Consider the following 15,777-nt stretch of genomic DNA (forward strand, 5'->3'; position numbering starts at 1 on the left):
ACGCTGTGTGTGTCCGTCAGGAAACACGCTGTTTACAAACAGTTCCAGCAAACATCCACTGATAAACTGCGATGTTAACAACCTCATGATGACCTCATATGTTTTTAAGATAAGATGGACCTTTATTAATCCCCGTGGGGAAATTCAGTTGTACAAAGCAGCAACAGGGTAAGCGTGAAAAAACAGGACAGCAAAGATTCACACAGATTAATAAAAGAAAATCAAGAAAAGAACAAATTAAAATAATAATGATAATAATAAAAGACTTGGTGCGTTGTCGTGGAGGGATGAGTCTGTGGCTGAACGTACTCCTCATCTTCACTAGCTCTACATGGAGTGGGTGAGAGGGGTTCTCTAGGATGCTGTCGAGCTTCCTCCTCGTCCTCCCCTCTGCCACTCCCTCCAGATTGTCCAGTTGTACTCCAACTACAGAGCTAGCCTTCCTCACGAGCTTGTTCAGCCTGCCAGTGTCCCTAGTGTTTGTGTTTCCCCCCCAGCACACCACGGCAAAGAAGAGCACACTGGCCACCACAGACAGGTAGAACATCTGCAGCAGCCTCGTGCACACGTTGAAGGACCTGAGCCTCCTCAGGAAGAACAGCTTGCTCTGTCCCTTCCTGAAGAGAGCATCAGTGTTGTCTGTCCAGTCCAGTTTATTGTTTAAGTGCACTCCCAGGAACTTGTAGCTGTTCACCACCTCCACATCCTTCCCCCTGATGGTGATGGGGGTCAGAGGCCTCTTCCTGCTCCTCCTGAAGTCCAAGTTTTAACTTAGGATCATACCTGTGTTTAGTCTAGAAAAAGGCAAATGTGTACATTTTATTATAAAGTTCTGTATATTTACAGACTGTTGCAAAAACTAAGAAGCTTATAAAAATCAGGTTTAAAACTAAAAGAGCTTTACAAAAAAGTAACACTTTTTTTATTTGAGTTATTATTTTAATTTTTTTGTCAAAGAGATGCTGATTTGAAACCGTTGTTACATACAGTTACGGCATTTCCTGTTTCTGCCGGAGAGAGGGGAGTTTGTCCCAAAGCTTACCGCTGTATTTACTCCCTCCATCTGACAGGAGGGAGCCTCGTTGAGCTGAGAGTGTCACTCCACGGAGTTCACTCTGTCACGGAGGGGTAGTGTGTAGGGCGTGGTTTGGGATTGGGCCATAGGTTTTTGTTCATGTAAAGGCTAAAATCCCAAAGTGTCCTCCAGAGGGAGTTTCTCTCCCACACACAGAGTAGTCCATTTCCCCAAAAGTGCTGTCTAACCTTTAGGGAAATAAATAAACAAACAAAGACCTTTACCAAAACTGACTAGTTACTTAAGTTAAGTTTGAGCAGCTGACATATAATATATATTGTTACTTTAAGGATAATAGAGCAAATTTGCTTCTTTCGAGGTATGCAAGTTATGCCTCTATCTCTTTTTAGAAGTTATATTCTGTCTAAACACACTCTTCTTCCCTCCTTGTACGTCTCTGTCTCCGCCCAGGTGGTGGCGTGGCGTCTGCTCCAGAACCAGCTGCCCCTCAGTGTGGACCTGCAGTGGGCTCTGTCCTGCCTGTGCCTGGCCCTGCAGCAGCCCTGCGTCTGGAACAAACTCTCAACTGCGGAGTACGCCACGCACACCTGCTCCCTCATCTACTCTCTACGCCTCATCATCGTTGCAGGTAAGCCGGGCCTCCAGTACAGTTTGTGCATTCCCTTGTAACGGTTTGACATAAGTTGCTGGGGTGCCACTCATAAAGAAATCATAAACCACTTCTCTTTAAATGCAACAAAACATTTATATAGAAATGTTGATAATCAGTTGATCACTAGTGTGTGAATGTTTAAATGAATCTAAGTTTCCCAGCAACAACACAATGGAGTCTGATCACAAACAAAAACAATAATTCACATTTCTTTCAGTTAAACAAAAAAAAAAAAACTTCATTCCAAACAAATTGCATGTTTGTTTCTAAGAGGAAAAAAAACATCATTAACATAAACATTAAATCTACAATTGTAAGTACAGTTAAACGTACGATATTAACGTACTACTAAAATTAAATGTTTACAAAACTACGGTGTAATTATATAATACGTGTCCTGATGCTGCGGTACCGCCTGCCAGACGGCAGCAGAGAGAACAGTTTGTGGCTGGGGTGATGGGGGTCTTTTATAATCATGAGGGATTTCTTCCTGAGCCGCTGGGAGTAAAGGTCCTCCATGGATGGCAGCTCCGTCCTGGTGATGTTCTGTGCAGTTTTCACCACCCTCTGTAAAGCCTTACGATTGAGGGCGGTGCAGCTGCCGTACCAGGCCGTGATGCAGCCAGTCAGGATACTCTCTATGGTGCACCTGTAGAAGGTCAGGATCCTCTCTATGGTGCACCTGTAGGAGGTCAGGATCCTCTCTATGGTGCACCTGTAGGAGGTCAGGATCCTCTCTATGGTGCACCTGTAGAAGGTCAGGATCCTCTCTATGGTGCACCTGTAGAAGGTCAGGATCCTCTCTATGGTGCACCTGTAGAAGGTCAGGATCCTCTCTATGGTGCACCTGTAGAAGGTCAGGATCCTCTCTATGGTGCACCTGTAGAAGGTCAGGATACTCTCTATGGTGCACCTGTAGAAGGTCAGGATGCTCTCTATGGTGCACCTGTAGAAGGTCAGGATCCTCTCTATGGTGCACCTGTAGAAGGTCAGGATCCTCTCTATGGTGCACCTGTAGAAGGTCAGGATCCTCTCTATGGTGCACCTGTAGAAGGTCAGGATCCTCTCTATGGTGCACCTGTAGAAGGTCAGGATCCTCTCTATGGTGCACCTGTAGAAGGTCAGGATGCTCTCTATGGTGCACCTGTAGAAGGTCAGGATCCTCGCTATGGTGCACCTGTAGAAGGTCAGGATCCTCTCTATGGTGCACCTGTAGAAGGTCAGGATGCTCTCTATGGTGCACCTGTAGAAGGTCAGGATGCTCTCTATGGTGCACCTGTAGAAGGTCAGGATCCTCTCTATGGTGCACCTGTAGGAGGTCAGGATGCTCTCTATGGTGCACCTGTAGAAGGTCAGGATCCTCTCTATGGTGCACCTGTAGAAGGTCAGGATCCTCTCTATGGTGCACCTGTAGAAGGTCAGGATGCTCTCTATGGTGCACCTGTAGGAGGTCAGGATCCTCTCTATGGTGCACCTGTAGGAGGTCAGGATCCTCTCTATGGTGCACCTGTAGAAGGTCAGGATCCTCTCTATGGTGCACCTGTAGAAGGTCAGGATGCTCTCTATGGTGCACCTGTAGAAGGTCAGGATCCTCTCTATGGTGCACCTGTAGGAGGTCAGGATCCTCTCTATGGTGCACCTGTAGAAGGTCAGGATCCTCTCTATGGTGCACCTGTAGAAGGTCAGGATGCTCTCTATGGTGCACCTGTAGAAGGTCAGGATCCTCTCTATGGTGCACCTGTAGAAGGTCAGGATGCTCTCTATGGTGCACCTGTAGAAGGTCAGGATCCTCTCTATGGTGCACCTGTAGGAGGTCAGGATCCTCTCTATGGTGCACCTGTAGAAGGTCAGGATCCTCTCTATGGTGCACCTGTAGAAGGTCAGGATCCTGTAGTCCATGTTGAACCTCCTCAGCCTGCGGAGGAAGAAGAGCCGCTGTCGAGCTCTTTTGGTGATGGTGTTTGTGTGAAGAGTCCATGTCAGGTCCTCAGTGATGTGGACACCGAGGAACCTGAAGCTGCTGACTCTCTCCATAGTAGTCCTGTTGATGGCGATGGGGGCGTGTCCCTCTCTCTGCTGCTTCCTGTAGTCCACAATCATTGGTTTTGCTGACATTGAGATGGAGGTTGTTATCCTGGCACCAAGATATCAGGTTTTCGACCTCCTCTCTGTACGTCGTCTCGATGCCGTCGGTGATCAGGCCGATGACAGTCGTGTCGTCTGCAAACTTTGCGATGGTGTGTGGACAGGGAGTAGAGGAGAGGGCTGAGCACGCAGCCTTGAGGGGCGATGGTGTTGAGGATCAGGGTGGAGGATGTGATGTTTCCCACCCGCACTGCCTGGGGTCTGCCCGTCAGGAAGTTCAGGATCCAATCACAGAGGGCGCTGCTGAACCCAAGGTCTCTGAGCTTGATGACTAGCTTGGAGGGCACAATGGTGTTGAACGCTGAACTTTAGTCCATAGGCGCTTTCACACCGGAGTACTTTTCCCAGGAATAGTTCCGATAGTTCCTGGGACTTTGCGTTCACACCAAAAGGATCTGGAACTAAAACTTTTTTTCGGGAACCTTTTCACCCCTTTTCAGTCCCTGCTACAGAGGTGGTACTTTCCTGGGGAGGAAAAGGTTCCAATTTCTGATTGGTTGTGCGAATTGCAAACCACGCCCTGTAAAACTCAGAAAAGTTTTCGCATTAGCATTAGCCCAGCGCACCAACGGAGAGAGACTAACTTATGGCAACACAAAATAAAACGTGGGAGTGATGAAGAGGTGTCGGCGCTTCTGGCGATTTACCCAGGACTTCGGGTGGCAGTATACGCCGTGAAGTTGTTTGCGGCCTGCCAGTTACATTACACCAGTGCAAATAGCCCCATGTGAAACGCCTATTATATATAATATAAATATTGTAGGCCATGAGTGACTTAAGACTCTGCATTTCTGATTGTCATTTCAATAACGGTCTAACGGTTTGTCTCGCCTTTCTAGTTGCTGTGAGTCCTGGTGACCAGCTTCTGCATCCGGAGAAGAAGAAGACGAGGGCAGAGAGAGACGCCGAAGGAGACGAGGTGGACACGGCACATGCTGACCGTAAGTGCTCTCTTGGAGAGTCAGTAAAACTTCTGGGTTGTTTCATGTGATTTGGGATTTAAGGGCTTTGCTTTGCCACTCTATTGAAAGGAATGTCCTCTGACCTACAAGGGGAATTTGCCATCATATATCTCTAAAAGCTTTCACCTGTATGTTGCAGACATTTGCGAGTGGCAAGCATGCGAGATCATGGCGGAGCTGGTGGAAGGCCTGCAGAGCATCCTTTCCCTGGGTCACCATAGAAACAGTGCATTTCCCGCTTTCCTCACACCAACCCTGCGCAACATTGTCATCAGTCTATCCCGGCTGCCTCTGGTCAACAGCTACACCCGAGTACCTCCACTGGTCAGTGTGTGTAGGATATAATGCATAGAGTTTGTACAAATGGATGGATTTGTATATTTAAATGTTGTGTTTGTGTGTAGGTTTGGAAACTGGGCTGGTCCCCTCAGCCAGGAGGAGAGTACGGCACCACGCTGCCTGAGATCCCTGTGGACTTCCTGCAGGAAAAGGATGTCTTCAGAGAGTTCCTCTACCGCATCAACACACTGGGTACAGTCATGAAACATGCTGTCCCTTTAAAGTCTTATTTACGTTTATAAAATAAATGATGTTGTCTACTAGGGCTGTCAACAAGGATTTTAAATCTGAGTATTTATGTGTGAATTGCACGTGCTGGGGTGTGTGGTTAAAGATGTTTGAATAAATAAAATATAAATGATACTACTACACCGTCCATTTAGGACATTCATGGACCTAATGCGTAAAACTGTTTATTTGAACGGTTGCAACATATGTTTTTTTATTTATTAGGAATATGTTTTAATTACTTCTGGCCATTTTCACAGCCCTATTGTCTCTTACCCATTTTTGCAAGTCTAGAATATTATGGCGCTGGAAACGTTCTGCATTTTGGGCTTCATGTAAATTGTTCTGTTATACCTTCAAGGCTGGAGCAGCAGGACTCAGTTTGAGGAGACCTGGGCCACACTGCTGGGGGTGCTGGTCACCCAACCCATCACTATGGACCAGGAGGAGGAGACGCAGCAGGAGGTAAACACACACACTCAAGAATATTCTTTATATCCTTAAACGTGCTGCTGGTTAGTGAATCTGATATGTCTACAGAACCCCATCAATCCTATAACTCAGAGATCACCAATCTTTTTGAGACTGTGAGCTACCTGAAAGATAACAAGATAAGTTCCGCCACCCACTGGACATAAGTGGGAGACGCTTCCAAGTCACCTAGCATTTAGGGCAGCGAAAGCCAAAGCATTTTAGTAATGTCTGGAAAAGACAATGTCCTCCGGAACGACTCCAAATATTACCATAAGAGGAGAAGGGGTAATTTTGATCTCATAAAATGTATCAAATGTAGACATCCAATAATTCCGAAGATTTGGACATCATGCCTTTGTGTAAAGTCAGTGTGTGAGCCGTGAAGACATACTCATGCTTTGTGTATTTAATTACACCATAGCTATTTTTGTTTTTCCCATCCTTCTCAATGTTTTGTTCCTCCTCTTTGTCTCTAGGAGGACTTGGAGCGAACCCAGTTGAATGTGTTGGCAGTGCAGGCCATCACCAGCCTGGTGCTGAGTGCCATGACCCTGCCCACTGCTGGCAACCCTGCAGTCAGCTGTCTGGAACAGCAGCCCCGCAACAAGAGCCTCAAAGCCCTGGAAACACGGTGCGCTTACACAATCACACTTGATTTACATTAGATAAAATCATTTATGTTTCTACAGGACATTATTAGGAAATGTATAATCATTCATAATAATAACACAATATATTATTTTAGCCAAACAAATATCAGTATAATAATAAAAAATAATACACAATATTAATCACAATAACACTGTGTGTGTGTGCCCAGGTTTGGAAGGAAACTGGCAGTGATCAGAGGCGAGGTGGAGAGAGAGATTCAGTCTCTTGTGTCGAAGAGAGACAACGTCCACACACACCACCCGTACCACGCCTGGGACCCTGTGCCCTCGCTGTCGGCAGCCTCCGCTGGTAACACATCCACAAAGCCTCTCACCAGGCCTACAGCTGCTGCCCTCACACCTCCAAACTCTAATTTATTGTTTTATTTTTTATTTTTAGCAGGCACACTGATCAGCCATGAGAAGCTGCTGCTTCAGATCAACACAGAGAGGGAGATGGGAAATATGGACTACAAACTAGGACAGGTATGTGATGCATGAAAACAGGAAGTGGTGGATTAAATGAACTGGGGCGGGGCTAAATGGAGTTTATTCAATATCCTGTTTTTTTTTTTTACCAAATACCTCAATATCGATGTTGTTAAGATGACTATGTGCTTTAAAATATATAGACAATGAGATTTTTGATAAATAATCATGAGTAATGTAGATATAATGACTTGGTGGCTAAAGACAAATAATAAGCATTAGAAAGTCACGCCTTTATTATAATGCAGTCTTTAAAACCAGGAAAAGACAACCATTATGTCATGTTCTGATACTACGATATCCAAAATCTTTGACGATATCTCATCACAATATTGATATATGAATGCCCAGCCCTACGAGGAACAGTGTGTTTTGGTTTAGGTTCTAGATTTTAAGAGATTTTCATTACCACAATGAAAACAATTTTCCTTCGCCCTCTAGGTCTCCATCCACTCAGTGTGGCTAGGTAACAACATCACCCCACTGAGAGAGGAAGAATGGGGGGAGGATGAAGAAGATGAAGCAGACACTCCAGCCCCCACCTCCCCGCCCACATCTCCTATCAACTCCAGGTCTGTCAAACAAGATGTTCACCACACACACATGCACTGAAACGGGAATAGCTAACATGACTTACCGCTGTATTTACTGCTTTCAGGAAGCACCGTGCAGGAGTGGACATTCATTCATGTTCCCAGTTCCTCCTGGAGCTCTACAGTCAGTGGCTGATCCCCGGCTCCCCGAGCAACAGGAGGACCCCGACCATCCTCATCAGTGAGGTGGTCCGATCGGTGAGCTACCATGCACCATTCTCACTTCAACCAGACATCAGTTAATACTAGTCAAGAGAGTTTTCCTATATCTGTTTACAGTTTTAAAGTTATTCTTAACATGGCATTAGAAACCTTGAAATAATCCAAAGAGCGTATACTCTTCTCCTCTCTGTAAGGAAGGAGAGATTAACAAAGTGTTTTCAGGAATGGGAAATGAAATCCACTATTTATAGTATCTTGCCCACTTCTGATCACTCTCCTGTTCTTATGTTCCCGACTTTAAAACTTGTGTTGTAGTTAGGGTTAGCTCATTCGTTCTCCAATGTGGCATCAGAACATCTAGGGTTCAGCCATCAGAACTAAATGGCACAATGGCCGCATTGTTTTTATTGGTCTGCTTTGTCACTGGAATAAAAAAAATCATTCATCTTTTTCATTTGTGTGGACATCTTTCCCCTCCATGCCCTTATAAATGCATGATCAATTGGTTTTTCCTGTATATTATTGAATTAATGAATGAAAATGAAATGCTTTTACACAGGCCTTTTCATTAAAGCTATGGGTAATAACAGAGTGAAATTTAACCCGTAACACTGCTCTCACCCTCTCACTGTCTTCCTCCTGTTGTTCTCTGTAGCTGCTGGCGGTGTCGGACCTGTTCACAGAGAGGAACCAGTTCGACATGATGTTCTCCACCCTGATGGAACTGCAGAAGCTCCACCCCCCAGAGGACGAGATCCTCAACCAATACCTGGTGCCTGCCATCTGCAAGGCTGCCGCCGTCCTGGGAATGGTGAGTACAGCTTAGTGTGGTCGGAAGGATGTGATAAGATGCGGGAGTTTGTCAATAATCCTACATTACACAGTGTCTGAACACTCTAAAATGTACATCTGTAGGACAAAGCAATAGCGGAGCCCGTGTGCCGCCTGTTGGAGACCACCCTGCGCAGCACCCACCTGCCCAGCCGCATGGGGGCTCTGCATGGGGTGCTGTACGTGTTGGAGTGTGACCTGCTGGACGACACGGCCAAACAGCTCATTCCCACCATCTCCGAGTACCTGCTGTCCAACCTGCGGGCCATCGCTCAGTGAGTACCGCTCTCATTCACAATGTGACAGGAAATCATTCCTGTCAACAGCTACAACCTTATACATCGCCTCACCTGTTGCTAGCAGAGAACTCACAGCTTCATAGTTTCTTAATTGTTTTTTTTAACAGGACTTAACTCTGTTCGTCACTTTTTTATAACCCTAATTTATTTGTATATATATAAATATATATATATATATAAATCTCTTTCTACTCTTGATATCCATATATTTACTTTTTATTTTATATTCTAAATTCATCTTTAATTCCTTTTCCACATGCTGCTCACAAGACAATTTCCAAATTCGGGACCAATACAAAAAATCGAATCCAAATAAAAATGCAAGAATGGAGTGCAACATTTAGCCACTGGGTGCTGCCCTATACATTTCAAACCAACACTCTACTGGTCTTTCTGTTTTATTTCAATCTTAATTTTGTTCCACCATCTCTGTTTGTCTGTATCCTCTCTCTGTGTGCTGTAGCTGTGTGAACCTGCACAACCAGCAGCATGTGTTGGTGATGTGCGCCGTGGCCTTCTACATGATGGAGAACTACCCTCTGGACGTAGGGGCTGAGTTTATGGCTGGCATTATACAGGTAAACATTCTGTCTGTATATGTTTGAAGTCACGTAAACTTCACTAGTTGTCATCATTAAAGAAAGGGACACAAATAAAATCTTTAAATGAATAAAATACTTTGAGTTGATTTGCTGTTGTATATCTTTGGCATTGTAGTAATGCCCTAATCTAGGTTAATAGAAGCACTACATCAAAGATAGGAACGTTTATTTTCTCCAGGTTCCCAAAACAAAGCCCGGCCCGTGATTTGCAATTTAGAGGAAAACAATTTATGGCACCATTGGTTTGTAGCTATATATTGTGTTTGAATTGAATCCATTTAACTCGGGGGGGGAAACCAAGGACAAAACAACAAACAGAATCATTGATTTTTCCAAAAGTGCTGTCTAACCCTAAGGGAAACAAACAAACAAAAATACATTAAATGATTTGCGGCTCACTAGGATGAAGGAGAAAAGGGTACAAAGAAAATGGAAAGGCGCTATATAAATATAGATGAAGTCCATTTATCTCTCTCACAGCAACCACTAAAACAGAATATATACAAGACGCATTTCAAAATACTACCAAGGATTTATTTCCTGCCTCTGGCTTCCAGGTGTGTGGTGTGATGGTGTCGGCCAGCGAGGACTCCACCCCCTCCGTCATCTACCACTGTGTGCTGCGGGGCCTGGAGCGCCTGCTGCTGTCGGAGCAGCTGTCCCGCGTGGACGGAGAAGCGCTGGTCAAACTCAGCGTGGATCGAGTCAACATGCCGTCGCCACACAGAGCCATGGCTGCCCTGGGCCTCATGCTCACCTGCATGTACACCGGTAAGAAAAGCTCTCCAAAGACTGACTGTCCACAAACGTAATGTAGCATTCTGGCTTCATCGGCAGCATGTACTGTAATGAGGACTGGTGTTTCCATTACTGCTATAACTGACTTTCTCAATTCACTGAAAATTCACTATTGGATTGAGCTAGCTGGTCTACCCACCTCCACGGGCACTCTTAATACGTTCATCAACACTTAACCTAGCATTGTAATTACTACATACACTTAAAGCTCTGCAAACTAATGCTAAGCTTAAGCTAATGTCAGTACTGATTAAGCTTTAGTAAGGATGTGTCCCATTAATTTCCTGTGACTTACCCTAGACCCCTCCCTTTCTAATATTGATGACTGTTTTTTGCCACAAAATCGGAAGTTAGCATAGCAAGGGCTACTTTCAATGTGATGTCAAAATATTGTTTACGATACTTACACGTTTTGTTCAGCAGGATAATCTTCATGTATTAACACACTTTTATGATTAAGGAAGCATAAATGCAGTTGCCAGTTAATAAGTATAACATAAGGCTATAAATGAACTGCATCACAAACTGCACATCGCCACGTCTAAGCTCAAGGTGGCTAATGTTCAGCGCGATAACGTTTAGTAGTCTCATTTAGTCACTTAGTTGCAACCGCCGTTTTTGACATGTAGAAGCTTCTACATTCACCAGTAGGGTGATTACAGACCTTTTCTAATGCCTTCGAACAAGACTTGAAAATCTCATAAGCTTGGGTTAACCCCAGACCTTATTTCGGAAATCCAACCAAAATCGAATTCAAATATAAAAACACTTTATTTAGTAGTAAAATGTAGTGCAAGTTTATTTATATAGCACCTTTCAACACAAGGCAATTCAAAGTGCTTTACAAAAATGAAAGACATTAAGAAACATATTATAAAATGATATCTAGAAACACTAATTTAAAAGCAAAAGCAAAGATAATAAAAGTTACAGTGCAGTTTAAGATGTGTAGCGTAATTTTCATAAAACAATTTGGGAAACTCAAAACTGAATTTTCTAAATGAAGAGATTTCCTGCTTAACTTTGGGTTTTGGACTGACAATTAAGACATTTAAAGACATCACCTTGGACGTACAGAAACTACAATTGACATGTTTCACAATTGTTTGACATTTTATATATTTAGAAATCTAGAAAATCATCTGGAGATGAATTGATAATAAAATAAGTCATAGTAGCAGCCCTTAATCTACACCAATTCCCACCTTGGCTTCTGCTGGTGTGTCCCTCACTGGAGGAGCTTCTTTCATAGCTGAGGGTGACACTAAAAGAAATTGGGACCTTTTATGAAGCAGAACTTGGGCAATATTGCTGCCTCTTATTCTACTGAAATACTAACTCACCAGCTTATGTCTGATTGTGCATGCCCCCATGCATTAAGCTCACAGTACATATATCATTACAATAGTTTACATATGTGCCCTCTACCAATAGTAGTGATTTAAATAAATAAAATCTCTGTTTACTGCTTAACGGACCTTTTTTTTTTTTTTTTTAAAGCTCCAAATAACCTTTTATTGATGCCTGTGTGACGCTGCTTGCTTCCTGCATGTGATACAAGTGTTCTGTATATGCCTCTGATATACCATACCTCTAACCCCTACGTCGTCCCTTACTAACTCCAGCAGCTCTTAGCATACAGTATTGTTAGCCACCCTTCTTTGTTGCCCAGGGCCAGCCAGCAAATCCTTTACAGTATGTAAACCCCGACTCTTGAAAATGTGAAGTGATTTATACTTTAGGTATACCTCTCTTAATGTGCATAACAGCAAAGAAAGCTGAAGCACAATCAGGTCAGAAGAGAGGATAATCTACTGTAGTATGTAATGTACCCAGGAAACATGGCATACAACATCTCTCCTAATACTTTAAGCACCAGCCTCTCACAGAAAACCTTCTTAAGTGCCTGTGTCCACATACTGCCTTTTTCAAATTGCCAGCGTCTTTTTTCAATTGTTCCTAAGGAGGAGAGAGCACATCCTGTCAATTGCGGCGTAAGAGCGCGGCACCCAGCAACTTTTTTTTTTAGCACTCCGATGTTTTTGTGTGGCTGCTCCAAGCGCTATTAATTTCTGGAAAGCATCAGAGATGTAAGAATTGGAGGAAAAGCTCGTTTTTGATCATAACAAGGATTGAGAGGCTCATTTGTTGTAGCAGATCAATTGGGAGGACACTGGATGTTGCTGTGAATAAACTGTTGTTCCTTTTTAACGCGTACGCAGATGGTCCTCCTGGCTCTACAGCTGTCAGATTGAGTGGTAAAACTCATTCATGTGAGAGCAAGCAGCATCTTGTTGGTTTTAATGGTGAAAAACAATGCCACACATATATGAAGTAGCCCAAACGGATCATAAAAACAAAGGGGGCGCTGCTAGTTTATCAAGCGTCAGCGTCGGTACATTGTCGAGATATCGTTGTCAACTTTTGGATGAAACGCTGGGAGGGGGCTCACAGAAAAAAAAAAAGGCACTATGTGGACACAGGCCCTAAAAGGGATTTACTGAAGGTAGCTCCCAGAATTTCATCAATTTCGTCTAAATTCTGATCTGAATCTTGTGATATCAGTGTCCCGCTCTAACCTGTCCCCCACTGGTCCAACCGGCCCCCCCTCCTCCCCCTCTCGCCCTCTCAGCGGTGCTTGCGTCGGGTTCAGACGTGACAGGGGTTAGAGGTCAGGTTGACTGTGCCTCAGCAGAGGCGATGGGCGTCACGGCGGGTCATGTTGGTTTCTCCTCAGGCAAGGAGAAAGCCAGCCCTGCCAGTCGCCCCGCCCACTCTGACCCTCAGGCCCCGGACAGCGAGTCCATCATTGTTGCCATGGAGAGGGTCTCTGTGCTCTTTGACAGGTACACACACACTCTCACACCCTCCATTATACAAGAAATGCTCAGTTTTATTCATAAAAAAATGTGGTTTATTGCCATACAAGGAAGGTTTATTACACATACATGGAATTTGCTTAAGTGATTAATGGTGGATACATAAACACAGTAAGAGGCATTGAGTTGTAAAAAAAGGAGCAAATGTAGAACTATTTGAAAAAAACTATTGTCAAATGTAATAAATAAAAATAAATGTTTACAAGAAATATTACAAAAAAGTACAATTACAATATGGGAAATAACTCATATGAGGTACTTATTGATAGTCAGTTTATTACTTACAGTAGATTTAGGTTAACAAGCCCTACATTTGGAGAAACAGACAGAAATACTAATGTTTATATTAGCCACCAAAAAAAAGTAATATTAGTTTAAGTGTATGTTAAGGATATTGTCACCACTTCACCTTGCTGTCAGCCCATTCTGACGGTGAAATGGAAGCTGCTTTCTATGCTCTCTTCAAGCCCATGTCTTTAGAACATCCAGGATGACTGAGTCCAATTTTACCAGGGACAAAATGTGTGTTTCTGATCTGCATTGCCTCGATTGGTTGGGTATTTTGTGCTGTTGGGTGACTTTGGTGGTACGGATAAGTACCTTTTACAATCTGTCCACTATCCAAACTATCCATTTAAATGTGCATCCTTCTCCGTTCATCTTTGACCTCAATGGGTTTGTGGCGTCTAAATATGATGCTGGCTGCTACTCTCGTTTTGATTATCACATAATTGTCTCCCCTGGGGTTTCCCGTTTGCAGGATCCGGAAAGGTTTACCCAGCGAGGCTCGGGTCGTGGCCAGGATCCTTCCCCAGTTTCTGGACGATTTCTTCCCCCCACAGGACGTCATGAACAAGGTCATCGGAGAGTTCCTGTCCAATCAGCAACCTTACCCACAATTCATGGCCACTGTCGTCTACAAGGTCAGCAGCGGAACAGTCACTCTACACAGAACATGAGGCTCACAAGGCCAACTGGAAACTCCTTTGTTAAATCAAATTCCTCTTCAAGGAGACTTGCAGAAAATTTCAATGAAGTCCAGTCTCAATAAAGTTGTTACTTAGTTACCCTGTTTTGACTGTAGCTAGCTCTTTTGTTGTGCAATCAGACAATATGTTGTCAAGGCAACATCAAGCTAAAGCTAACACGGTGGGTTCCAGTTGTTGTCTTGAGATTTAAAACCAAGAATGAATACACTGCAGTCAGTATTTGGATTAAGAAGGCAGCATTCAGCCTTGTATTGATATAGAACACTGATTTGAAAACCATTTTTAGTGGGTGATTTCCTTTTTTATTGCCACAAATTATTTACCAACCATAGTTAAAAGCTGCTTTTGTAATACTTGTTTTTTTTATATTTTGACTAATGTAATCTTTCAAAAAATAATTTAAAGCCATCTATTTGTCTAATTCCTCTTCTTGTCCCCCCCCCCCCCCCCCCCCCCCCCCAGGTGTTCCAGACCCTCCACGCCACAGGACAGTCCTCTATGGTGAGAGACTGGGTGCTGCTGTCCCTGTCTAACTTCACCCAGAGGACGCCGGTGGCCATGGCGATGTGGAGCCTCTCCTGTTTCTTCGTCTCCGCCTCCACCTCCCAGTGGATCTCTGCCCTGTATCCTTACATGACACGAGTCACATCAGCAGGACAGTACTTTGCTTTGTTGTATCTCCCATGGACGGGCATTTCAAGCAAAAGCACTATGCAACAGTCACAAGGAACTATACTTACACACACTTTCACTAGGCTCCCCAAGTGCATAGTTTTAGTTTTAGTCAGCGATGTGCTAGCTTTACCTGTTCCAGTTCCACACAGAATGTCTTGACAGCTGTAGTAGTTTCTGCTGTTTGAACAGTGCGCACCTAGACCATCTCACAGCACCGTAGCAAATTCTCTAATGCCTTCTGTGCGCAAAACAACCGTGCTAGATGAGATAGTTTCACAGGTAGGCTATTATCAAGCACTAGGGCATTCAATTGCATTGGAGCTGGAATTTCGCTGCTCTACACAAGTTCAACATTTCATCAAATTTATCTCAAATGTCGTCGCACTCAACTCAATTTGAGCAACATTTTTGAGTGTTGTCAGTCGCATTCTTGTGACTGCAATACCTCATGTATGCCATTAAGGGCATTTGGCACAAATGTCTACTCGTACTCGCACATTAACTCATTTGATTTTGATGATCAGACTCAAGGTGACTGTGACCTAAAAAAAAAAAAGAGAAGAAGTTTGTGGCCATTACTCAAGAATTCATGCTTATTATGTCAATTCCACTCAAAGGTCTAATGAGATAAATACATTATTTGTACGTCTTTTATTAAACAAGGACCATGCATATTACATGAATCACAAAAGAGAAGAGATTATCTTTGTGAGATTTAGCCATTTGCTCATTACCATCTGCACTCCCTCGGCAGGTACATAACAAATGCAAAAAAATAAAGAATTCCCTTTAAAAATATTACAAAGTCTCTATGGCACTACAGTGATACAGTCAGATGTAAGGGTAGATCGCTGTGATTAACTTTAAACTGATTGTGATGTAAACTGCAACTTGACAAGCTGGCGAAGGACTACAACAGTGACGCAGTAATTCTGGTTTTATTATTTAATGACTATGAGCATCCATCATGTACA

General features: G+C 43.6%; 1 protein-coding gene across 1 annotated transcript in view; it reads left to right on the forward strand.

The window, feature by feature from the left end:
* The window catches only part of htt (huntingtin), a 46,765-nt gene that overhangs the window by 28,976 nt on the left and 2,012 nt on the right, over positions 1 to 15,777 (forward strand). The window contains 17 exon segments of the mRNA XM_034129138.1: positions 1,487 to 1,664; positions 4,673 to 4,774; positions 4,935 to 5,119; positions 5,200 to 5,326; positions 5,724 to 5,827; positions 6,313 to 6,467; positions 6,657 to 6,796; positions 6,887 to 6,972; positions 7,417 to 7,547; positions 7,634 to 7,766; positions 8,386 to 8,541; positions 8,646 to 8,836; positions 9,324 to 9,438; positions 10,020 to 10,233; positions 12,998 to 13,106; positions 13,900 to 14,062; positions 14,591 to 14,751. Coding sequence (XP_033985029.1) covers positions 1,487 to 1,664; positions 4,673 to 4,774; positions 4,935 to 5,119; positions 5,200 to 5,326; positions 5,724 to 5,827; positions 6,313 to 6,467; positions 6,657 to 6,796; positions 6,887 to 6,972; positions 7,417 to 7,547; positions 7,634 to 7,766; positions 8,386 to 8,541; positions 8,646 to 8,836; positions 9,324 to 9,438; positions 10,020 to 10,233; positions 12,998 to 13,106; positions 13,900 to 14,062; positions 14,591 to 14,751 — 2,450 coding nt within the window.

This window comes from Trematomus bernacchii, unplaced genomic scaffold (genome assembly GCF_902827165.1).
Source record: "Trematomus bernacchii unplaced genomic scaffold, fTreBer1.1, whole genome shotgun sequence".
In the NCBI taxonomy this organism is placed as follows: Eukaryota; Metazoa; Chordata; class Actinopteri; order Perciformes; family Nototheniidae; genus Trematomus; species Trematomus bernacchii.